This window comes from Lissotriton helveticus, chromosome 4_1 (genome assembly GCF_964261635.1).
Source record: "Lissotriton helveticus chromosome 4_1, aLisHel1.1, whole genome shotgun sequence".
Lineage (NCBI taxonomy): Eukaryota > Metazoa > Chordata > Amphibia > Caudata > Salamandridae > Lissotriton > Lissotriton helveticus.
In genome coordinates, this window is record NC_136063.1 from 362,208,163 (window position 1) to 362,233,258 (window position 25,096).

At 46.8% G+C, this 25,096-nt stretch overlaps 1 protein-coding gene across 1 annotated transcript in view; it reads right to left on the reverse strand.

Moving 5' to 3' along the window:
• The window catches only part of LOC144827999 (fibrocystin-L-like), a 1,093,512-nt gene that overhangs the window by 120,468 nt on the left and 947,948 nt on the right, over window positions 1-25,096 (reverse strand). Inside the window, exon 71 of the mRNA XM_078686146.1 lies at window positions 16,842-17,007. Coding sequence (XP_078542272.1) covers window positions 16,842-17,007 — 166 coding nt within the window. The remainder of the gene's footprint in view (window positions 1-16,841; window positions 17,008-25,096) is intronic.

The following is a 25,096-nucleotide window of genomic DNA, read 5'->3' on the forward strand; positions in this document are numbered from 1 at the left end:
TCTTCAACAGTCGCAGACGCAGAGATTCGGATTGGCAGCCTTCGATTATGCGCAGTCGCAACGCATCTTCAGTGGTGAAAGCGTCAAACTCAGTGTCGGGCTAAGCGCCTGATGCACACAATGAAGTCACACATGTGTTCATCCTTTTCTTGGGATGCTAGATTAAATGTGTAGCGCTCATAATCCAGGTTGCGTTTATGCAGGAACCTCCGATCAAGGGCCTCTTTTACGTCGTCGTAGGAAGTAGCGTTTTCGGCAGGCAGTTCTTTGATGATCTGCGCAATGTCCTTTCCAACTAAGTTTCGCAAGGCTATTAGTTTTTGCTTAGGGTCTTGCACCTGAGACCCGGTTATGTAGTCCTTCAAAATCTTCTGCCCACCTTTTCCACTTGGGCCCCATGCTGTTTCCGGATGTCAACTCTAGAGGTTCTGGTGGCTGCAGATATGGCACCCCCATGAGCACTTGGGGAGCTGGTGCGAGAGGTGGTGGGGCTGGAGCTGCTGCTCCTGCTCTTGGAACGCCTGTCGGGTTGGGGTTGGACAACTTGATGTGGATCTAGGCACTTAGCTGGCTGCTTCTTGATTTATTTGGCTGTTTGGATATAAATTTGGTGTCGCCTGACTTTAAAATGGCCGACCCAAAAAGTTCAATGGGCATCTATGGCTGGCGCCTGACTTCAAAATGGCCGCCGCTTGTGACAAACTGTTTCACACTTGAAATTGTAATGTCTTTCTTTCCTGTATCTTTCGCCCTTGAAAATCACTTTTGCCGGTTATTCTAGCACTCGGGACTCACCCTCACGCGCTCTGCTCCAGCTGGCAGGGTCCGGGGCGTTCTCCGGTGTCTTTTGAGGCAGGCAGGTTTCTGAGTCTGCAGACTCGAGGCACCGATCGAGTGCAGCGCAGGAAATTTCTAGGGTAGTGAAAACCCTCACGCTTCCAGGCAGCTTCGAACGCGGCGTGTGGAACGTTCTTTACTTTTCGCGCTCTTCCGCGCAGCGCCAACAACAGGCTGCAGGCTCGCTGTTTTCTGGCCGTGCACGGACGGCGGAGACTTTCGAGGCGTGTGGGGTTTGAAGTATCCCACCCTCGTCACCACTGTTACCTCTTTTCCCCAAATAATAACCAGGAGCCACGAGTAAGGTAAGGTCACGTCTTTATTCATTCGTGCCTACCGTGAACTAACTTTCTGCTTTCCTTTTACGGCGTTCCCCACGCCCTTTCCTGTTCCGCCTGCCCTGTCCGTGTCCAGGGTCAGGCGATGACGATACGACAAATACTGTGCCAGAAGATATATTGCTCACCACAGTTCCCATGCCAATCTAATCCTAATAATATGACTTTGCTCGGAACCAGAATTCATACCAAATTGCTACAGTTATAAGCCGAATTGCTGACAGCATAAGCAAGGATCCAGCCAGTACATAAATGTTCTGGGTGTAGGATACTGCCAATAGCACCGAGGCACTGCACATGTATGTCCGCTTTGCTGCTTAGTTATGCTACTGGTGCTAGTGCTCATGTGATTCTGTAGCTCAGTTAGCCATGCAGATGTGCTCGTGGTGATGCGGTAACTTAGTTACTGTATGCCACGGAGCCATGGCTTACTTATGTCAGGGACTAACCAGTTCAGTTACTGTATGCTGGTATACTACTGCTTCACTACTCCAGTGGTGCTGCAGCTCAGTTACTGTATGCCAGTCTGCTGCTGCCTCAATGCTTTAGTGGTTGCTACTCAGTTACTAAATGCTGGTATGCTGCTGCTTCACTACTCCAGTTATACTACAGCTCAGTTACTATATGCCTGTCTGCTGCTGCTTCATTTTTCCTGTGGTGCTAATGCTCAGTTACTGTATGCCAGTCTGATGCAGTTTCATTAATCCAGTGGTGCTGCAGCTGTTACTGTAGGTCAGTCTGCTGCTGCCTCATTACTCTGGTGGTGCTGCAGCTCGGCTACTGTATGCCAGTCAGACGCTCCTTCACAACTCCAGTTGTGCTGCAGATCAGTCACTGTATGCCAGTCTGGTGCTGCTTCATTACTTCAGTAGTGCTGCTGCTAAGTTAGTGTATGCCACTCTGCTGATGCTTCATTACGTCAGGTGTGCTGCAGTTCAGTGAATGTATACCTGTGTGCTGCTGATTTCTATCTCCAGTGGTGATGGTGTTCAGTATTATCTGAAGTCTGATTGCTCAGCTATGCCTGCGGTATCTGTCAAATAGGCAGAATGTACTGGTCAAATATGCAGATTCTACATCTCAGTTATGCCTACCTTTCCCTTAAAACCACCAATTCTGCTCATTAGGCCTGGCTGCTGCCCATTTTGTTTCAGCCGCTGATGCATAATTATGCCAGTGCATTGCTTGTTATGTTGATTTTGCTACTCTGTTATGTTCCTATAGCTGGTTTTCCATTATTCCCATGCACCTGCTTAGTTAAGTTTGTGCTGCCCCTCAGTCTATGTCTGTATTGCTGCTCATCTATATCCATGTGCTGTGACTTAGTTATACCTTGGACTTTGCTCACTAATGCATTTGATGCCCCTGCTTAATCAAGTTCTTGATGCTGCCTTGAATTATACCTGTGGTACTTCTACTCAGGTATGCCTTTGCAGCAGCTCAGTTAGACCCATGGTCCTGCCTAGTCTTGCCTCTCCTGCTTAATTATTTCAGAAGAACTGTTCAGTTATTACAGAACTGGCGACCAAATAGGCTCAATTATATCATTGCCAATTATTTCACGAATTGGATCTGGTGTTACTCAGTTATACCTGTGGAACTCGTTCAGTATGTCTGTGAGATTGCAGTTGTTGCCATACTTAAATGCTCGTTTAGGCTCTGCCCTGTAGGGATTAAACCATACTGCAATGAAATGGTTACTTGGGGTAGGGAGAATGGGGTAAAGAAAGCAGGGTGTACAGAGATTCTTGGCTCTCCTTGAGCCCCAGAGGAAACAAAGGGAGTTTGCTGGGGGTTTGCAGTAATGTACAAGTCCAGGCAGCCTCATGGATGACACACATAGGTCTTAATAGGACTATCAGTTTAAATGCAGTTGCTTTGGTCAGTAGGCCCATCAGCTTTCTGACACACATGCAAACAATGTTTGTGTTATGTATTAACATGTGTGAAAATAACTTTAACGTTTGGTTGCTGTCAGACCACACTTGATGGGCCACTGTCCAGACAGGGACTAGTTTGCCCTAACCATGTCAGCTGAAGTAGTTTGTTACTGGTGCCCATCTTACTATGGGTCTGCAAATTGGGCTTAGTACACCCTTCGTACAATAGATTCTCAGGATAGAGAGGAGAACCAGTCATAGGGGCCTATTTATATTTGGGCGTTATATAGATACTCTGTTGCAATGTTGAGAGTTCATGAATACCGCCACAATAATGGTCCACCGGCCTAATTTAGATGCCAGAGGACCACAGATTTAATGACGGCAGAGACTACTTCATCTCTACCTCTTTGACGGCCCTGTGGAGTAGGGGCTGTCAGAGGCAGATCTGTGATTTCGCCAAACTGATTTCGATGGCTGAATTAGAGTTCAGATTTAGCAGCCCATCATCACCAGGAAAGCCCTGGCATTGAGGGGCTTTGAAAACTGCTAAATGTTCCCTTCAAAATGGGCGCGGACTCCAATAGCAAAGGGAGCACTGTCTTTTTTATTTTCCAGAAGAAAATCCCATTTTGAAATTTTCTTTTTGAAAACAAAGAAGACAACTGTTTGGTGCAGGGCTTCGTCATGTTGATGGAGCCCTGCACCAAACAGCGAAATGCATTGACCGGAGTCTCAATGATGAGGGTTCCTGGAAATTATTTATAAATGACCACCAGCAATTAAATTGGCAGCATTGTCTTCTCAGGGAGGGAGTTTCGGGAGGGGGAGAGTGAGTGTTCAGAACTCAACAGTGAACCAACAAACACAACAACATATTGTTATTACGACTCCTTCTCTTTTGGGTAAAAAAAGTACTTTAATCACACATCATAACAGGATAAGGCACTGATTAAACACAAGTGTAGTTCACTCAGAATATCCCCCAAACTATAGTATAATATAGAATAGTACCCATAGAGGTACTCAGACAACTAATCACTCACCCTTATAGAAACCTACGTACCCACTCACAAACTCATCTAGCTACTTAGACACCAACTGACAGTTGGATACAGATATTCACACAACCAGTCACTCACCCATACACTCACTGAGACATCTAATCCCTCACTTATACAGTTAGACACCCAACCACTGAATTATCTAATCAGGCACTCATAAACCCACTGATTCACCATAACACATTGGTATATAGCTTAACACTCAAACCTTTTGAAAACACTCACAATCACCAGATGATATCATCAGTGATGCCATCGATGATGTCATTTGAGAAGTCATGAGTGATGTCACTGACCATGTCATGAGTGAAGTAATGTGTGAGGTCATAAGCAGCGCATTGCAGGGGTGCGATTAAAATTAGCTCAGCTAACTACTACAACTGAATTTCTCTGGTTTTGTTTGAGTGGCACCTGAGCCTAACTAGAACGTCTCTGTAACCTTTGGCTTTTTCAGTGAATTTCTAAGTATTTTTTTAAATGCTAATTCTTAACTATAACGTCCTTTTGACCTTTGTTTTTTTCAGTGAACTTCTATGCTTTTTTAACTATTATTTGCGCTTGCACAGTGGTGGAAAAAGGGGGCTGGGCCTCTGACCAGTTCTCAGGAATTCAGCTCTGTAGGACTTACAGGAGGTACCATAAGGGCTTCTTGGCTCCCAAGATCCCTCAGGATTAAGGTAGACTTCATCTCCCAAGCAGTCGTGCACCTTGAGCCACGTTTGCAGAGTGGTGGCGTAAGGGGACGTGGCCTCTGAAGATTTCTTAGCAATCACACTATGTAAGACTTATTGGAGATAGCAGGAGGGGTAGTTTGCCCCCAAGGACGTCCTTGGGGGCCAACTACCCCTCCTGTTACCTCCAGTAAGTCCTACACAGCAGATTTGCTGAGACCTGGTAGGAGGCCACGGCCCCTTTTCTCTACCACTCTGCAAAAATGCCCTCTGGCGCGCCACTAGTACTAGGATGAAGTCCCCTTGGTTATTGAGAGTCCTTGTGGTCCAAACCCACTCCTGTTACCTCCAGTAAGCCCCACACAGTAGGATTGCTGAAAGGTTTTCTGAAGCCACAACCCCTTTCTACACGACTCTGCAAACACGCCTCCTGGCGCACTACTAGTTGTGGATGAAGTCCCCTTGGCTCTTGAGGGTCCTTGGGGGCCAACTAGCCCTTTTTTCTACTGACAAGAAGATTCACACAGCAAGATTGCTGAGAGATGGTCAGAGGCCACGTCCCCTTTCTCCACCACTCTGTAAATGCACCTCCCGGTGCACAGCTACTTGGGGGATGAAGTCCACTTTAGTCCTAAGTCCCTCAGGAGACAAGAGGGCTTCAGACCTCCATCAGCAGTGCACAGAGAGGCACATTTGCAGAGAGTATGTGGAACAGTCTGTAGTACACTCTGCAATGGTACATCAGAGATGAGCTAAAATGCTCAAATAAGCTGATCAAGATATCAGGAATAAAGTATAAAGTGAGGAGTGAAGGATGGAGGTCAGGAGGCCAGAAATATGACATTCATATTTATAATAGCCGCTGGCACAAGTAAGCCAAGTAAAGGCATTGGGGTACTACAACCCTGAATGAATCTAAAGATCTGTACTAGAGCTCAGGAAATCAGACAGACGAGCTGGAAATAGTGAATAGTATGAGCATAAGGGATAGAAACTGCTAAAAAAAGAGTTGGGTCTAAACACCTTGGAGTCCTTCTTGATGGCGATTCGTTCTTCATCCCTGAACGCTCTGCAGGAGCACAGTTGTTTCTGTCACCTGACCATCCTAAAGAACAAGTTACTTACCTTCGGTAACGCTTTTTCTGGTAGATACTATATCTGCCTGTGGATTGCTCACCTTGTGAATATCCCCTTGCGTCAGCAACATTCGGAAATTCTTTTTGTAGCTTCACGCCGACGTGGGCTCGGACGTCACAGAGGCACGGCATCGCTCGCGACTCCGCTGACGTCACCGACGCCTACAATAGGCCCACGCCGGCGTGATGACATCAGTTCCGCCCTTTTTTCCGTGCCTTCGAGGCACACGGACGGACCAATGACAGTAGACATATACACAGTATACGCAGTACCCATATCAAGGTAACACACACAGTGTGAAGCAAATGCAATAAAACATTTTACAATAAAATAAATATATAACAGAAACACTGGTATAGAAGAGTGGACAACGGGGAGGCGGGTGGGTCAGTGAGGAATCCACAGGCAGATATAGTATCTACCAGAAAAAGCGTTACCGAAGGTAAGTAACTTGTTCTTCTGATAGATACATCTGCTGTGTGGATTCCTCACCTTGTGAATAGAGTCCCACAGCAATCCCCACTCCTGGAGGAGGGTGTCCACTCCGCTATACCAGGAAATCTTGGAGGACAGAACGCGCAAAATGACGGTCCCTCCTCACCTCGGTATCCAAGCAGTAATGCTTCGCAAAAGTGTGGAGGGAGGCCCAAGTCGCCGCTCTGCAAATGTCCTCAACTGGAACACCTCTAGACAAAGCAGAAGTTGCAGACTTTGCCCTAGTTGAATGTGCTCTAATACCCTCAGGAGGGTCCTTACCCGCCAGAAAGTAGCAAATCTTGATGCACAAGATTATCCATCTGGAAAGTGTGCGCTTGTGCACCGCTCTGCCCTTCTTGCAGCCAGCAAAACCCACGAAGAGCTGATCGTCAATACGAAAGTCTTTAGTCCTATCAAGATAGAAACTAACAGCTCTCTTTGGGTCCAAGCGATGAAGCCTCTCCTCCTCCTTGGAAGGGTGTGGGGGAGGATAGAAGGTAGGAAGGGTAATGGACTGTCCTAGCTGGAAGGGAGTTACCACCTTAGGCAGAAAAGCAGCCCTGGTCCTGAGAACCATTCTTTCAGCATGAATGGACAAGAATGGGGGCTTGAAACTAAGAGCTTGAAGCTCACTCACCCTCCTTGCCGAGGTGATTGCAACCAAGAAGACCGTTTTAAAAGAAAGAAGTCTCAAGGGACACTTGTGCAAGGGTTCGAAGGGAGAACCCATCAAAAAGGTCAACACAAGATTCAAATCCCAATGAGGAACAATAAAAGGAGTAGGAGGGAACTTATTTGTGAGGCCCTTCAAAAATCTCAAAACCACAGGAGATTTGAAAAGAGAAGGCTGATCAGGCAAACAGAGAAATGCCGACAGCGCTGAAAGATAGCCCTTCACTGTAGCAACGGCAAGACCGTGTTGCGCCAGAAAAAGGGCAAACTGGAGAACATCAGACAAATGGGCTCTCAAAGGGTCTATAGATTTCTCCCCACACCAATTGACAAATTTTGACCACCTATAAGAATAGATGGACTTAGTGGAGTCACGCCTGGCTGACAAGATGACATCCACCACATCAGGCGGGAGAGAAAAAGAACTCAGGTTGCCCCGTTCAATCTCCAGGCATGAAGGTGTAATGTCTGGAGGTGGGGGTGTAGAACCTGCCCCTCCATCTGAGAGAGGAGGTCTGCCCTGTGAGGGAGACGGAGCGGCGGGTGAGAGGAGAGGTGGAGAAGGTCTGAGTACCACACCCTTCTTGGCCAATCCGGGGCGATCAATATAACTTGGGCCCGGTCTTGGCGAATTTTCCTCAGAACCCGAGGAATCAAAGGTATGGGAGGAAACGCATAAAGGAGTTGTGAGTTCCAACTCAACTGAAACGCGTCCCCCAAGGCTCCTTGCATCGGATACTGGAGACTGCAGAATGACAGACAGTGAGTATTCTCGCGAGTGGTGAACAGGTCCACCCGAGGAGTCCCCCACATCAGAAAGATGTCGTGAACCACCTCCGGATGGAGCCTCCACTCGTGGTCGGCAGAGAACTGCCGACTGAGACTGTCCGCTCGCACGTTTAGAACTCCGGCCAGATGATTTGCCATCAGACAAATCTGGTGGTCCTGAACCCAGGACCAGAGACGCAGAGCCTCTTTGCAGAGACACTGTGACCCCACTCCTCCCTGCTTGTTGACATACCACATCGCGGTCGTGTTGTCCGTCAGGACTTGAATCGACCGACCGCGAAGGGAAGGGAGGAAGGCCTTGAGCGCCAGACGTATTGCCCGTAATTCCAGAAGGTTGATGTGAAGCAACCTTTCCTCTGGAGACCAAAGACCCTTGACCTCCAGGTCCCCCAGATGAGCACCCCACCCTAGAGTGGATGCATCCGTTATTACCGTGGCCACCGATGGAGGAAGTTGAAAAGGCTTTCCTTGCGACAGATTGCCTTCCACGCTCCACCAAGACAGATCCGCTGCAGTTTCCCTGGAGATCCTCACTGACTCCCTGAGATCTCCGTTGTGCGGATACCACTGCCTGCGGAGGCACCACTGGAGTGCCCTCATGTGCCAGCGTGCATGGTTGACCAATAGAATGCAAGAAGCCAACAGACCGAGCAGGCGAAGAACCTTCAGGACTGGAACGACCGCTCCATTGCAGAACAAAGGAATCATTTCCTGTATGTCGTGAATCCTTTGAGGTGGAGGGAATGCACAACATACAGTTGTGTCCAGTACAGCACCTATGAACAGGTTGCGCTGTGAGGGCACCAGGTGAGACTTGGGTACATTTATCGAAAAACCCAACCTGTGTAACAACTGAGTTGTCTCTTGCAGATGATGGAGCACCTTCTCCGGCGACTCCGCTTTTATCAACCAGTCGTCCAGATACGGGAACACATGTATCCCCGACCTCCTGAGATGTGCTGCCACCACCGCCATCACCTTGGTGAAGACTCGAGGTGCAGTAGTAAGACCAAACGGAAGGACCGCAAACTGGTAATGTTGCGACCCAACCGTAAAACGGAGATACTTTCTGTGCGACTTCAAGATGGGAATATGAAAATACACATCTTGCAAGTCGATCGACACCATCCAATCTTCTTCCAGCAGCGCTTGAAGAACCTGTGCAAGAGTGAGCATCTTGAACTTTTCCTGTTTCAGGTAAAGATTCAAGATCCTGAGATCCAGGATTGGCCGTAACCTGCCATCCTTCTTGGGGATCAGGAAATACCGGGAGTAGCACCCCTGACCCCTTTCCTGCTCTGGAACCACCTCTATCGCACCTTTTCGGAATAAAGCCAGGACTTCTTCCTGCAGGAGAAGCAGGTGGTCCTCCGAACAATAACCTTGGCAAGGAGGGTAATTGGGAGGGAACTCCTGGAAAGGAAGCCCATACCCATTCTCCACAAGATTGAGAACCCAAAGATCCGATGTTATCAATTCCCAATCTTGTAGAAAATGGGTAAGCCGGCCCCCACTGGGCCCACATGATCCAGAATGGTGGATCTAGGGCTGCTTTGCTGCTGTGGCTGGGGGCTGGGATGGGGAAGAGGAGGAAGAGGAGGAAACATTACGGCCCGAGCTCGGGCCCTTTGTTTGCCGCTATAAGCTCTGTATAAAGTGTTCTGCTGCTGCTGTGGCTGCTGTTGGGTCGATTTATAGTTTCGAAAAGAAGATCTGCCAAATCCTCGTGAGCGTCTTGCAAAAGTGCCCCTGGTCTGAAGACCCAACGACTTTGCTGTTGCTCTGCTATCCTTAAAGCGTTCCAATGCAGTGTCTGCCTTCTTCCCAAACAATCCAGACCCATCAAAAGGAAGATCCATCAGTGCAGCTTGGACATCAGTGGAAAACTCACTAGATTTAAGCCATGCGGCTCTCCTTGTCGCAACAGAAGAACCCATGATCCTCGCCACAGAATCAGTCGTGTCCAATCCACTTTGGATAACCTGTCTTGCTGCAGCTTGCGTATCAGAAATAACTTCCTGAAAGTCTTTCCTATCCTCTTCAGGTATCTTGGGCACCAATTGTTTCACAGTGTCCATAAGAGCATGGATATAACGTCCCATTAAGCAGGTTGCATTTGTGGATTTGAAAGCCATACTGGCCGAGGAAAAGACCTTCTTAGCAGCCTGATCCTGCTTTCTAGACTCCTTTTCCGCTGGAACCTGCGGAAACGCACCTGTAGATCTCTTGGAACAGGCAGCCTGCACCACCAAACTCTCCGGTAGAGGATGAGATGTTAAAAATTCCAGGTCCTCAGGAGCTGCTCTATATCTCCTAGCCACAGCTCTAGATACAGCAGGAGCTGATACAGGATGTTTCCAAATTTCTAAAATTGGTTCCTTTAAGGCATCATTAAAAGGTAATAAAGGTTCAGTCACTGAAGAAGGAGAGTGAAGGACCTCTGTGAGCAGATTAGATTTAAACTCTGCAGATGGTAGAGAAATGTTCAATAAATTTGCAGCTTTCTTTATCACCACATGATAAGGTGTCACATCTTTTGAGGGTTCATTAGAAACCGAAACAAGGTCCCATTCAGGTGACAGTTCAAGGCCACTAGCTACAGATAGGTCCTCAAAAGGGTCCTCAGAATCATGAAGCTCGCCTTCCTCTAGATTTTCCTCTCTATATCTCTCCTCATCCATCAATCTTTGGGCTTCACGCCTAGATCTTATCTTCACATTCGAAGCCGTCGGATCCGCAATCGACTCCGACGGAGCCGGAGCTGGCGTCGAACTCAACGTCGGACGAGGAAGAGACTCACGACGTCGCTCAGGGTTCGGCATCATAGTTGATAGAATTGGAGTCGAAGGAATCGGAGTCATCGATCTCGGCGTCGATGGCTTCGGTGTCGAAGGCCTCGCTGGAGTCGGATAATGCCAATGCGGCGCCGGAGCCGGAATAAAAGGCATAAAGGGCGCAGGTGCATAGGAATGAGGAACACCCAAACCATATGCCATAGGACCTATGGGACCAGTAGGAGCCCCAGAGGGATACATAGCCCTTGAATAGATACCGAACATCGCATTCAGGAAATGCGTCGGGTCTTGACCTGGAGCCGGGAAGGCTGGGTATGAACCCCAGGTTGCTCTTGAGGGCGTGGAGTCGAAACGACGTCGACCTCTTCTTCGGGCTGGTGCACCGGAGTCGAACGACCTTCGTGCATCTGAGCACCACCCTCACCAACCTCCTCCTCCTCACCTTCATTCTCCCGACCTGAAGGATGGGATGGGTCCGGAGATGGAACAGTCTTCTGCTTCGGCGAACTCGGTGAGTTCGCATGCGACGCCTCAACCTCGACATCGTGATCCTCTGAAGCCGAAGAAACTACCTTCTCGACAAGCTTCACTTGTGACTTCGGCTTGGAACCTGACTCCTTCCTCGATCGATGTCGGGATTCATGGGTTCTCTTTTTATGCTTCTTTCTAGAAGACCTTGAAGCATGGGCCGAGGACGAATCCGATCGCGACCTCGATCGAGATCTCGACTTCGAACGACGAGTTCGCGATCTTGACTTTTTCTTTTCTTTTCCTCCTTTAAACTTGGCAACTAGAAGTTTTGCTTCTCTCTCCCGGAGGGCCTTTGGTGTCATCTTCTTGCAGGATTGGCAGTCTTCGACGTCGTGGTCGGAACTCAGACACCACAAACAGCATTCATGCGGATCTGTAATGGACATTATTCTGTTACATTCTCCGCAAGCTTTAAATCCAGTCTTCTTCGAGGTCATGATGAAAACGAGACGACAAATATACTAGAAATTTAGATAGTAACAAAGTTACAGTAAAGGCTACAGATGATCCCAGAAAACCGTTAGCGTCGACGACGCGGAAAAAAGGGAACTGATGTCATCACGCCGGCGTGGGCCTATTGTAGGCGTCGGTGACGTCAGCGGAGTCCCGAGCGATGCCGTGCCTCTGTGACGTCCGAGTCCACGTCGGCGCGAAGCTACAAAAACAATTTCCGAATGTTGCTGACGCAAGGGGATATTCACAAGGTGAGGAATCCACACGGCAGATGTATCTATCAGAAAGCTGATTCAGCCTTAGAGAAAAATAAAGAAAATAGAAGTAGAGCCCATTTCCTGGACTTTCTTTTCCTCTTTCGTTGGCTCCATCACCAATAATTAAATTCAGATAATGCTTGTGAGGTTTGTGTATCACAAACGACAACCATCTCAACCTATTCAGTAACCCACACAGAATTTTTATGGTGACATGAAAAGAGGCAGTGCAAATGGACGATGTGTACTTAATCGCGGCCTGCATGGCTCGCGGGTGGGGGGGCTCGCGCGGTGTGTCTTAACTTAGAGGGAAAGGAGAAAGAAAACAAGCATTTACAATGCAACGGTCTCGCCATTGCAAAAGTTATAGCTATTGGCATTGTAAATGACAAAATGTTTATTTATGTGTTGGTTTTGAAAACAGATAAATAAATGGCATTGTCATTTACAATGCCAATAGCTTAATCTCTCGCAAATGCGAGACCTATTGCATTTGCAATGCAATAGGTCGCGAGTTTGAGCTATTGACATTGCAAGACGGATGACTCAATGCTTGTTCTGAATACTGACACATGTCAAAGAAACACATGCCAGCAGTTTGCAACAACGCATCTTAAACCTATTCAGAAACTGTCCTCTAAGTATTCTGCCCAGAAGCTTATTTGACTGCCCTGGTTAAAGCAGAAATAGATTGACTGGTTTAACTTCATATTCTTGTAAACATTGTAAACACTGGACACAACCATGACTGCTACAGAAAGGAATATTCAAAGGTATTACACTTAGATAGTTTTGCCCGCAAGATCCTAAAACCCACAACTGCAGAGGTAAAAAACCCAGCAATAATGTAAAAAATACAACATACTGAAACCCTCCTAAAGAAAACTAGGTACAAAAAAGTTGTAAGTTTAGCAGACAATATTTTTTGTAAACACTAAATCATTGCTCCCCTTCTTGAAATAACATTAAGTACCAAGTTAAAGCCCATAGAACATTATATTCAGTAGTTGGGTGCTTGGAAATTCTGGACACTAGAAGGTACTCTCCAAAAGGGTTGTCTAAAAAGAGACAATTACCAAAATCATACAACGTGTCAGGATGTCCAGGGGAACATACGTCATCGAGACACAGACATAAGCCATGCATCCGTTCCTGGGATCCTTTTAAAGATTGCCCATCACTTGGGCGCGCCAACCAGGCCCAGACGGACCCTGTTGCGTGTGTGCTGCCTCGTGAAGCCACTAGCTACTAACCGGAAGTGGGCACAAGCAGAGCTGTAGTGCGTGCACCCCCACCCCCTCCCCTCTTTATCCAGTGCAGCTCACAAAGGCACGCCTCAAGGGGGTGCAGCCAGAAAGCTAGACCCCCTGGGAATCTCAGGGCAACCATTCAAGCACACAAAGGCAACACCTTTTCCAGGATCTAGACCCTCTCTGGGGGTAAGGAGGGGGGGGCAGCATCCAACCCTCTGGCCGAGGAGGCTTGCATTTGAAAGGATGCAACAGTGCTTCAGGGCTGCGTCCGCGGTGCCTTTGATTTATTTTTCTTTGAACCTGCACTCCGGGAATTGGGGAGGAGGGGTGATGGAAGAGGGGGTGGGAGGGAGACAACAGGTATCTGAACAACTGATGAATTGGCGCGATAGCGAAACAATTTAAATGAATATTTATTTAAGATCACACGTCTGTCTTCGCCAAGCATAATATTACAGATGGTGCGAGTATCCCATATGTTTATGGTTATGTTACAAAACTATGCTAACCACCACAATCACTGCTATGTGCAGCCTTTCTGCTTTAAATACGACTACATTACATACATAAATAAATTATACATGCGACTTTAGAGATGATGAAAAAGGCATGGAGTAACTGGAGGGGGGTAGAGGGAGACAACCACAGAAATTTCACTTTGGTGCAAGAGTCCCTGGGCTGTGGGAAGGCAGGGAAGCTGTGGCATGATATGTATTCCCCAGTTAAGTGGAGAGAGGAAACTGACACAATGACTTCATCCCTGAAGAGATATTATCAATTTATTTGTAAAACGCTTACAACGAATCCAATGGGCCGCTTAGCACTTTAGGAACCGGGGTGCGTTTTGGGATGTGGGCTATTTGTAGACTGGAGACAATCTGTCTGTTGACATCAAACATAATTGTTTTTCGTATAATTTTGAGATGAGTCAGAAGCTCCATATGTCACGGGGCAGAGAGATTGCATAATCGCCGATGACTTGTTGGCGTGAAAGTATTTATTCCAACTGGAGTGGGAAATGTCGGTGTCCACTCCTGTAAAGAAGCTAATTTATTCATCCATTAGGGGAGGACTGGTGGAGAATCCATGGTCTTTCACCTGAGTGGAGGAGACATCTAAATATTTTATAAAGGAAGATCGTACTAACTCCTAAACATCCTAATAACATTTTGTACTCCAAAGTGTACCTCTTAAGCTGCTGTAGGAATCATAAATTGACTTTTAGAATTCCTGGGAGAGGATGCGCTCCAGCACCTTGCATTAATGTTGGGAGAAATCTCACACAAAAACCTCTTTCTGGACTGCACTCCAGAGATAACCTCACTTTGGATGCCCTGTCAGTTGAAGGGAGCCATCACGGTGTTTTCAGTGGAGAGATTAATCAATGCATCATTAATGAGCAAGAGGCTCTCTGCCTCGGCTGGTAAAAACGTAATACCTCAGCCGCTCTTTCTGTATGGCAAGAAAGAGAACTCACTTCCAAGGGGAGAACAGATTCGCAGTGTCTTTCTGAAGGGAGCTGTCCTAAGAAATTTACCACACCCTCTTCCACCACCCAGGGCAGATGCTGGCAGTGCTCGCTGTATCGCTCTACCGGCTGCCGCGAGGAACTTGGGGCTAATCTCCACGTGCGCCCCCCACTCCCAGCCCCTCTTGCTTCCTCCCCCAGTGCCTGCACTCACCATGGTACAGAGGGAGGCCAGCTTACGGACTGTCATCAGTGTTTCCATCGCTCCCTGCCGCCGCCATCTTGGAAGGAGAAGTCGGAGCCAATGAATGAGCGCTGACGCCGGCCAGTCCAGCAGCAGGAGCACCGCGGAAAAGGGTCCGGCTGCACACCAGTATTTCCCAACGTGTCCGTCGGCTAAAGGAATCCGCTAAAGGAAGCCTCCAGGGTTCAGGCCTCCGGGAATAGTTACAGGCAGACTGGGATCACGAGGAGAACATTAGAACGGAAAACGCACGTATCTGCGGTTGGAAACTGAAACATTCAGTGTTTCTGGCGGTCTGGTATTACATTGTAGAAGGAAATCCGATATGTTTATAAACTTAGAGGTGGGGGAGCGAACACATAGGATCTAAAACAAGTGCTCGTCATTTGCATTTAAGCCCCGTCCTTTTCAGACTGGGGGGCGTGTTTTTGTGATTGACTGAAGACGTCACAGAGAGAAAGGACAGGAAATAATACGCCCCCCCAATCCGAAAAAGACGGGGCTTAAATGGAAAGACAAACCTCTTCTCCAATGGCTGGTCGCCGTTTAGGAAGCCAGCCAATGGAGAAGAGGGGCTGCTTTCAGTCCCACTACTAGAAAACATAAAATCTTGCCAGCAAGACTGCGCAAGCACAGCCAACGCTAGCCGAGACCTAAAAAATCCCCTACCTTGCTGCTGGCCGGGCTTCTCTACCCCTGCTCTCCTGCTTTCGACACAGTAACAGGAAGCAGGTAGCCAGGCTCCCTGCCCTAAGCCAATCACAATGCAGCAGTGCAGTGTTGTGATTGGTCTGAGCACCGTGACACGTCGCTCAACCAGGGGCTGGAGGGGTGGGAATTTTCTCCATGCAGGCTTTAATGCAGCTTGCATGGAGAAGAGGAAAATGCGCATGACTGTTTTGGGCGGCCCAAGAGGGCTGACCAAACAATAACTGTGCACTCAGGAGTGGGCAAACCATTCCCCCACTGCCTGGCTTGCAGATCAGCATCACCCACCTGCCCACCCGCAAAGCAGCCCAAAACACACAAAATGATAATAGCTGAAAGTTATTATCATTTTATGATTTTTTTATCTCACACTGCTTGAAAGCAGTGAGGTGATGCTCCTTCGCCATAGCGAAGGAGCTGCCACTGTGTGAACTTGGGCAACAATGCTCCACTTTGCATTAAGGCACGTGGATGGTAGGATTCAGTATTACCTGCTTTACAGGTGCTTCATCACTTTGAACCAATAAATCATTCATATTGTTGAAGTTAGATATGGGCACCTCTGCCCACATACCCGCACTCAAATGTTGGCGAATCACACCAGTATTTTCTTGGGAAAGTGCTGATGTTGCTTGGCGAAGGGAATCTTAGTGTTTCCTGGTCTTTTCTAGCTGAGGTTTTGCTTCATGGTTTGTTGTTAGCAAAGATACGTTTTTTGTCTTTCTCTGTGAAAAGGACAGCCTATTGTTTTGCATAAAGTAAAATTATGTGTTTCCTCCTATGCACATTGTACCTACAAAATATGTTTTTTTGACTTAATGAAATGCAATGTAATGCTGACCCGTGTTGAATGGCCATTTCCTAGAGACTTACTAATAAACCTTGGTTTCCTTCTATAGATCTGAGGCAAATGGAATCTGCTCTGTGAAACAAATGATTGCCAAATCTCCTATGCAGAAATAGTGCCCAAATGATCTCACATCCATTTCAATATTCGTAGTAACTCTGATAGTACACTTGTAACATTTAGTGCCTAATTTTCCGTCATTTAAACCAGTGACCCTGACTTCTGATACCTAACTTGGATCTTCAAGAAAATGTGTGAATCTGGGCAACCCACGTTACCTTTCATTGCGTCATTTTCCATATGTGTGTCACTGGTGGGGAGTCAGGGTTCTGTGTGCACGGTACGAAAAAGATAATGCTTAATCATATGTTCACAAGTGTGTATTTCAGTAGATACTCACTCTGTGTTACAAATACTTACCCTACATCAGGTCTGTGTATGAATATCTTTGCCTCGTTGGCAGTGTCAGCCATCTGTATCCCAGACACGTGCACCGGGTGCTGCAGGTCTTCATTCAGTGGATTCGTGATGAACATCACATTTGTTTCACCTGAACAGACATTCTTATATCCCACGAAGAGAGAATCTAATAACAGACAAATGCGTAGTTTGTTTATATGTTTTATAGCACTTAGACAGCATGATGTTTTACAGCAGATAGACCAGAAGAAGCAGCACGCCACCCAGCTAGTTCTTCGATCATTATGCTTGCCTTTCACCATGTAAGAGCTCCAATACCTTTAGGCTAGATTCATGCTATGGCAATACCGTGTACATACATACATACATACATACATACATACTAACATAAAAAATCCCAAAGCACTTATTCATCTACGTAGTGGACAGAACTACAGAGCTACGACATGGGGATGGGGTAAATCCCTCAGGGGTTTATCAGAAACCATTAAGAGAGGGCAATTGCGACTGTAGTTATGATTCAGCTGCACTTTGCGATGAAAATACATTTTGGTTAGCTTCTATCTTAGGTGCTGTTTGACAAATCTCCAAAAATGTAGCACATCTTTAAGAAACTGGATATTTTTCGGCATGCCAGTTTCGCACAGATCCATGCAGGGGGAAAAAACTAAGGGAACAACAATGATGCATTTCCCATTTTAGCTCTAATAGAAAAAAACTAAAAGATTGATCCGATTTAAACCTAACCTGAAACAAAAAGAACAAGCATTGGCATAGCCAATAGGTCTCGCCTTTGGGACCTTATAAGTGTTTAGTTATCCAGCACAATATCCTTGGTGCAACAACTTTAACTGTTGCATGGCTAAACACTTATAAGGTCCCAATGGCGAGACCTATTGGCTATGCATCGAGTGCAGGGTGGGGGCCACGCTCTGTAGGATTTGAAGGATTGTATGGGGTGGGGGGAGGGTTTGTAGTGTTGAGCAAGGGAGAGCCATGGGTTGAATGGCAGGCTGAATGTAGGGTGTGACTAGAAACACCTAAACTGTGCTATTAGAAGCGTGGTCTCCAGAGCACAGGATGTCCAACCTGGGTGTAAGAGGGCCGCAGTGCGCCCGACGCCTGCTTCTATGTGTCAGACTCTGAACATGTATTCACCCAAAGCGCTCGAGTTCCCTACCGGCTCACAGCCAGGTCTGTGCCTGCATCCCGCCCTCGAGCTGCCCTGCAGCGCACAGCCAGCAGCACTGCAGGCCAGTGCTCCATACCACATGGAACAGAGACATCTCAAATAACACCCAATCTCTGCCCCCACATAAAACCTGCACCAGCCACATTACACAGACACCAGAGACTGCTACTCTCATGGACATTACGTCACAGACAGGGCAGCTGATACAAATTCCGTTTTTTTTTTTACAGGTTGTATGTAAAGCGCTCTGATACCTACGGGTAAAGCTAGCGCTATATAAAACTTTAAAATAAATAAATAATAAATGTACCCCCACGAGTGGGAAAGCGATCCGCTGTGGAGAGACCACGAGACGGGAAGAAGTTATTGCTTGCAGTCTAGAAAAGGGGTGGGGAGAGGGGATGCACTTTTTACACCCAGGTGTCAAGCACAGGCCCTGCATCCCCAGAGGCTGCTGCTGCCTCCCAGACATGCTAATCCCATCAGGGAGCGGAGTCCCACCCTGCTGCGATCGGGCTCACAACATGGTGCAAGAGCCGCCACTCACACATCAAAAGAGAGGCCCCGCCCCTACCCCTCCCGGGCAAAAGGAAACAATTAGAGCACCTCCGTCGTAAAACCAAAGCCTCCTGACACTACCTGCAAATCTTTACACACCCCTCCTCCCCCCTCCTCTTGCTCAGCCTTCACAAACCGCTGTGTATGTTGCTAGGGGTTAAAAGCAACATAATTTGAGTTCATTCATAAAAATGATATACTGCTCTCACCGTGACCCATGAAGTTCCACTGTCCCAAATTTGAAGGGGAGACGACGGCGCTCCGCGCGCGATATCACAGAAGATGGTGGTGAGGGACTAACTTCACATTAATTCTTTATTCTAGCGCACCGCATGCACTCCCCTGCGCTGCTGTCTCGTCTCCTCCCTGGCGCGTGACCGCGACGCGTCAGAGGAGCACAGCGCGAGCGGGGGCTGTCCCAGGGCCGTCATTGGTAGCGCTGAAGATTGACGGCCCTGGGACCCACAAACAGGGGTACACCGCGCATCACATCGCACCAGCATCACTGATCACGACATCACGACCGGTGCATGCGTGCGTGGCGACGTGCTGCAGTCAGTGCACACTCACTGCACTGACTGCAGAGTATTTGAATTTTTTAAGCAGGTGCACCGTGGCGTGCGCTTGGTTTGCAGTGTTGCACTATAAATTAAAAGCACACTGGCAGCAGAGCAGAGGCCAGGCTGCACTTGACTGACTCCACTGTGCACTGCAGTGCAGAGCGAGAGCGAGCCAGCAGCCAGCGTAACGTCAGAACTAACCAGATTGGTGTCACCCCATGATGGGGTGACACCCGGTGCGGTCCGCACCCCCTGCACCCCCCTAGTGACGCCACTGCGGGAGGGGCTTCGTCTCACGGCAATAGAAGGCACCCCCCATAATCAGGTACACGTCCCTTTTCAGGGGGTTCACCGTAAAATTCATACGCGGAGATTATATTGCACGGTTCTGTCAATATGCTGAGGAAAAACAGAGTAACCAGACCTGACTCCCATACGAATTACCCACTTTTGGACCATTCCTCGTCCAGACGTTTAACTAGCTTCCAACTGGTGAGTTTTCAGGTGGGATACACTAGGAGTGTGTTATTACATGAGTTTACTTTCTCTGAAAGTTTGTAGTTGGAAAGCTATTTTCTGATGAAAGGTTTTACAGAGGAAAGATGGACACTAGCTTTTTATGCTAAAAATAACTTCTGCATAACCATTTACGTATCATTAGCAGATATTAGGCAATAAATTATTGCAAAATACACGATTTCCATGCAGATATTTCGAAGGCAAAAACTTTGCAAACTTCGGAAAGTTTGGCACTTTTCATATAATGCATGATTGCCGGATAGCTGCTGTCCAAGGCCTACTGACCACATCATCTACCCTTGATTTGTAGCCCAGAGAGGGTGTGGACGCGTCTTCTTACCATTTCCTGTGCAGAGAACGTCTCCCCTGTTCAGCCCCTCTGGATACATGGGTGTTCAGGCTTGGCTGGCTTCGCTGTCAGGGGAGCTGGTACCTTGTGTGCAGATTCAGAAGCCGAGAGTGTTTCCCCCTGGTGTATGAAGTCTTCTTTTGAAAGGGGTATGGGCGCCCCTAAATGGGGTGGGATGGTGCTGTGCCTGGCCAAAGGCCCCACCCTGCAGCCAACCCCTGCAGCACATGGACAATGATCATGCACAGCTGGGGTTTGCTGAATGTGAAGGTTTCGGACTTGGTCCACTTTAGAATATGATCAAAGAACCCCAGAAATTCAGTGAAAAAAGCAAAGGTTAAAGTGACATTCTAAGTTTCTAATACCTTAATTTACATTAAAAAAATAAAAACCAAAATTCACAGAAAGATTAAAGTTAAACTGATGTTGTAGTTAGTTGCTGGAATGAGGCATTAGCTAATGTTTAAAAAAATCTAAAACTTTGGAAATTTACCAGTTATAGTTTAGTCAAAAAGCTATATAACTTCTGCCCAAACATGATCACGTATGACCTTAAATAGTACAACACTCATGACATGTGAATTTTCATTTTTAAGAGGACAAGAATATGGATTGGGTGTTTTCCTGTTGGTGGATGCACTGCCTGGCTGAAGGCCAGTGCATAATGGGGTGGAAGTTATAGTTTTTTTACTAAACTATAACTGGTGTATTTCTCCGGTTTTCGGGTTAACGTTATCTTATGGTCCCGTTATTTGCCATCTGTGTCCACTGGCGGACTCGGGGTGGAGGAGGTCCATGCGGTAAGTGGTGAGGGTGTGACACCATGAGTTACCCGCACCGGGTGACACCAACCCTAGTGACGCCACTGAATAGCACAATTTACTCGTTAACTCTTGCACACGAACAGCCTAGCTCCCCTGTTCAGCGACAAAAAGCAGGCATTTGCCAAGGGCCCACAAGACCTGCATCCACCCACACCATGCTGACTGCAGATGTTAAGAGCACATTTCTAACTTTTTGGAATTGTACTGATTTATTCCACTGTACTAGCTAGCAGCCCCTATGAGCCGTGAGACTTAAGAATGTTTTACCTCTCACAGAAAACCCTAACAGTTAGCGAAACCCTTAATGTGGAAATGCTTACAATTTTGGGAGGCAAATGCAAATGAGGACACTGAGGAAATGCGTCTGGCTCCCTATTAGAGGGGCTTTGGTGAGTATGAACCAAACGGAGGTACCTGTAGCGTACAAATTTGATAAGGGGGTGATTGAGTGATCAGTGAAATGTATGCCTCTATCTACAATGGCAAGCGTTATGAAGATGCCCTTATCTGGTGGAACTACAAGGAAGTTCAGTATATCACTTGTGATGAAGCTCGTGGCACCATCATTGTATTACTTGTATTCCCTGTTCCAAGTGATATTCTCTGAGTGACTGTGGCTCAGTTTAGGGGACTAAACACAATCCTGTACGCAGAACCACTTTCTATTGAGATATAAAAAACGTTTTTGCGCTCCAAATCATCATGTGTTTGCCACAGAGCACTTACTGATCACCTTTCTTCAGAAGATAACAAATGGTCACGGCATTCTCAGACACAAATTAATTGGAGGGTAGTCACTATATTAAGTGATTAAACAGGACTATACACAACACCCATTATGAGAAGATCATGTGTCAGCAAAAGCAAAAGAAAACAACATTAGGCTGGGTTAAAATCACCTCAGTGATAATAGCACCTCTCTACAATGGACCAAATTCCGAATGTGGAAATCTCGCACACAGTTGACCAAAGCTATCAATGACTACTAACAGTGTCCTAGCATAGGCAGGCGAGTGACAAGAAAACGATCATCAGGCGGATTTGCAGATGCTCACTCAGAAGGAGCAGACTTTGCATTAATGAAGGATTAGAGCATGCCACAAAAGGTGTGAGGGTCACCAGGCAGCTTTGAGGCACAGCTCAAAACAACGAGCACTCAATCCGTACAGCCGATATGGCGTCTAAGGCGACAGTGTAGAATAACAAGACCCCACAGAAATCCAAGAAGCATTGGCCGCGCGGACGTAAAAGTAACGCCGCACGGCCGCAAAATGAAAAAAAAAACAAGCAAAAAACACGAGCACCTCACACGGTAGGGGGGAGAGGTGGAGGGCAGGCGAGATTCACTCGCGGGAGCGATAATTGCGACCAGAATCTCCTGACATGCACATGTTGCCATTAAAGGCAATGGAATGCGTGCACATGCTTGGCTGAAAAGCCTAAGCGCTCGGAAAAGGTTGTTTTCCTTTGTAGCGCATGCGTGCTGCGAAGGCTCAACCTAAAAACTACACTTAGAACTATTCTATCTGAGTGAAGCACTGTTTCTAATATTTCTGTAAATCCTTTCACTAGTTTTTAAGATAATAGTGTTTGGATGAGGTATCAGGCTGGCATCGAAGCGTTAACGATTTGAGATATCGCGGCTGGAAACTCGTGAATTCTTTCTCTCATGTTTCATTCTTTCATGAAATGTGATTGGTAATGAAGGCCTTGAAGTATTTTTTTTCCCAACTTGGAATCTGCAAATGCATTCAAACTCATGAGTATCATGCTGTGAAACACATTTCACACAGAAAAAAGAAGAGATGCGATGATCAATTTTAGGCCACAAAGATGGGTAGGCAAGTAAACAGAGGCGTCTGAAAATCGCTCATAAAATGAGAAATAAACATTTTGCAAATAATAAACTAGCAAAAGCGAAATCATCGACAGTACTAACCCACGATTTAGAAATTGGGAAAAGGGGCTAGGTGCAGACTCTGCATCCAACCCCACCATGCTTGGCTGAACCAGGTCAGGTGCTGCAGTGTCTATGCAGGGGCCATTGCACACAGTCCCCGAGTCCAGCCCCGCTATGTACAGCAAAATGCCCACAGGTTTAGTCTACTGAATAACACAATGAAAACCTTGACTGCTGGGGGGTCTAGGCAATCCTCTGCCAAATACGTTGCCAAATGTTTGTGCAAACAGTGGCGGGGCAACCACAATAACATGTGTGGCTCATGCCCATGATGAGTATCCTCACGTCATTAAGACATAAAGGGTAGAGCGCGGTGTGGCGAACCAAGATGGCCGCAACTTGAAGAGCTCCGTCCCGTCGAGCAGCGCTCGTATACGAAGGGCAGACTCCGAACCAGCGTTTCTGCAAACGACTGATCTCGCCGTCGGAAGTCTTCATGCACTTATGGGCAAGTTTTGCGCTTCAAAATTCTTTTTTTGAGCATTTTATGACTTAAAAACTGTTCCTGTGACTAGCGGCCTCCATTTATTTTTTCTTCCTACGCAGCGTTTTTTTCTCCCTCGCTGCAACCTTTTCTCCCTCGCTGCAACCTTATGTCTTGCTTCCATTGCTCCTTTTTTTCTACATTGTGGAATTACTTATTTTTTCCTATTTTTTCCTGTACATGATATCTTGGGCTGGAAAACCCTCAACGCACCTATCCTGTAACTTTTGCGAATTACCTCAGGTCTACATCTTTTAAAAGGGTCCTAATTCCATTTGCGCAGTGTTTAAAGGATATGTGCATATTCATCTGATAGCCTTGGCGGCTGGCACTACTCATATATTGTCTGGCAGCCCATTTCATTGTGTTTTTACTGTACTTTCAATTTGCTAACTCTGGGCTCTTCATTTCAGCGCCTTTGGTTTCCATCTGGAATGGACTTCCTCATCTTTGTCTATATATGTTTATATAGGGTTCAACTGTTCGTTGCTTCATATTGACCCTGCTTTTGCCAACACTATTCAGTGCTTCCAACAGTTGCTCCTACTGTCCTCAAATTTTTTACTTTTTGCCTCAACTCTTCTGGGATATTACCTTCAAAATGGATTCCTCACTCTCAACCAAAGCTCACGGTATCCCTTCTGGTACTCGTAAGGACCCTGCTGCATCTTCTAGCAAACGCATCAAAAAGGATCCTCCGTCTCTGTCCAAATCTCCGCTGCCTATCACTCTAGCGGGCATCATGGAGGAACTGCGCCTCATTCGCCCCTTCATGACAGACACAGCCACAACTCTTCAGAGGTTGGATGAAAAATGGTCCAGTCTTGATACGAGACTTACAGATGTAGAGCAAAAGGTTAGCGACGCTCAGGATGTTATTGCCAAGGTCGCGAGCCTCACCAAAGAAGTCGATCAGCCTAAAAATACCTCAGAAGTTGGGAAAACCGCAATAGGCGCAATAACCCGCGCATTTATGGTATTCCGGAAGGTTCTGAAGGGTCAGACATCATCCAATTCCTGAAGACTCAAGTCCTTCAAATTGATGACTTTCCTAAACACATGGATGTTATCATTCAAAGAGCCCATCGTCTTGGACCAAAGAATTCATCACCTATTTCAAAGCCCGGAGGTATTATTGCTTACTTCCTCCTATATTCAGATCCTATGACAATTTCCATTCCGCCAAACAGCATAAGCAGATGCTCTGGTCTGGTCAAAAAAGTCTTCTTTACTCAAGATGGTTCTAAACCAACTGCTGCCCGACAAAAAGAATTCTTGGACCTGAGACCTGCGCTGAAATCCATGAATGCTCGCTATGGCCTCATTCATCCTTGTTTTTTCAAAGTAACTTATAAAGAAAGGACCTTTGGCTTTGAAGATCCCGCTGACCTTCGGAAGTTCATCCATACTCACAAGGGAGAACTTATGGAACTGAGCAAACCTTAGTTGTTTTGTTAATTGCTTGTTGTTTTGTACTGTCTAATTTTTCCCTTCATATTTTGTATGGTGCTGTAACAATTTCTCAGTTTTTTCCTTTTCCTTGTTTCCCAGGTCTTCCCTTTGCAGTTTTAATGTATACACTTCCTATATGTGTCATCCCGATGTCTTTAATGTGCAGTTCATTTAGCTGCCCCTCATTCCTAATTGTGTGGTAAGTTCCCTTCATGTGTCTTAACTGGTTGCCTTTAGTCTTCGGACTGCTTATTACTTCATCTGTTTTGTTATAATTATTGTATTGGTAACCCTTTTTGTTTCCTTGTCTCTTGCTCCTGCGGCTGTCTTGTTCCTCGCTGCCCCCTTCCACTATAA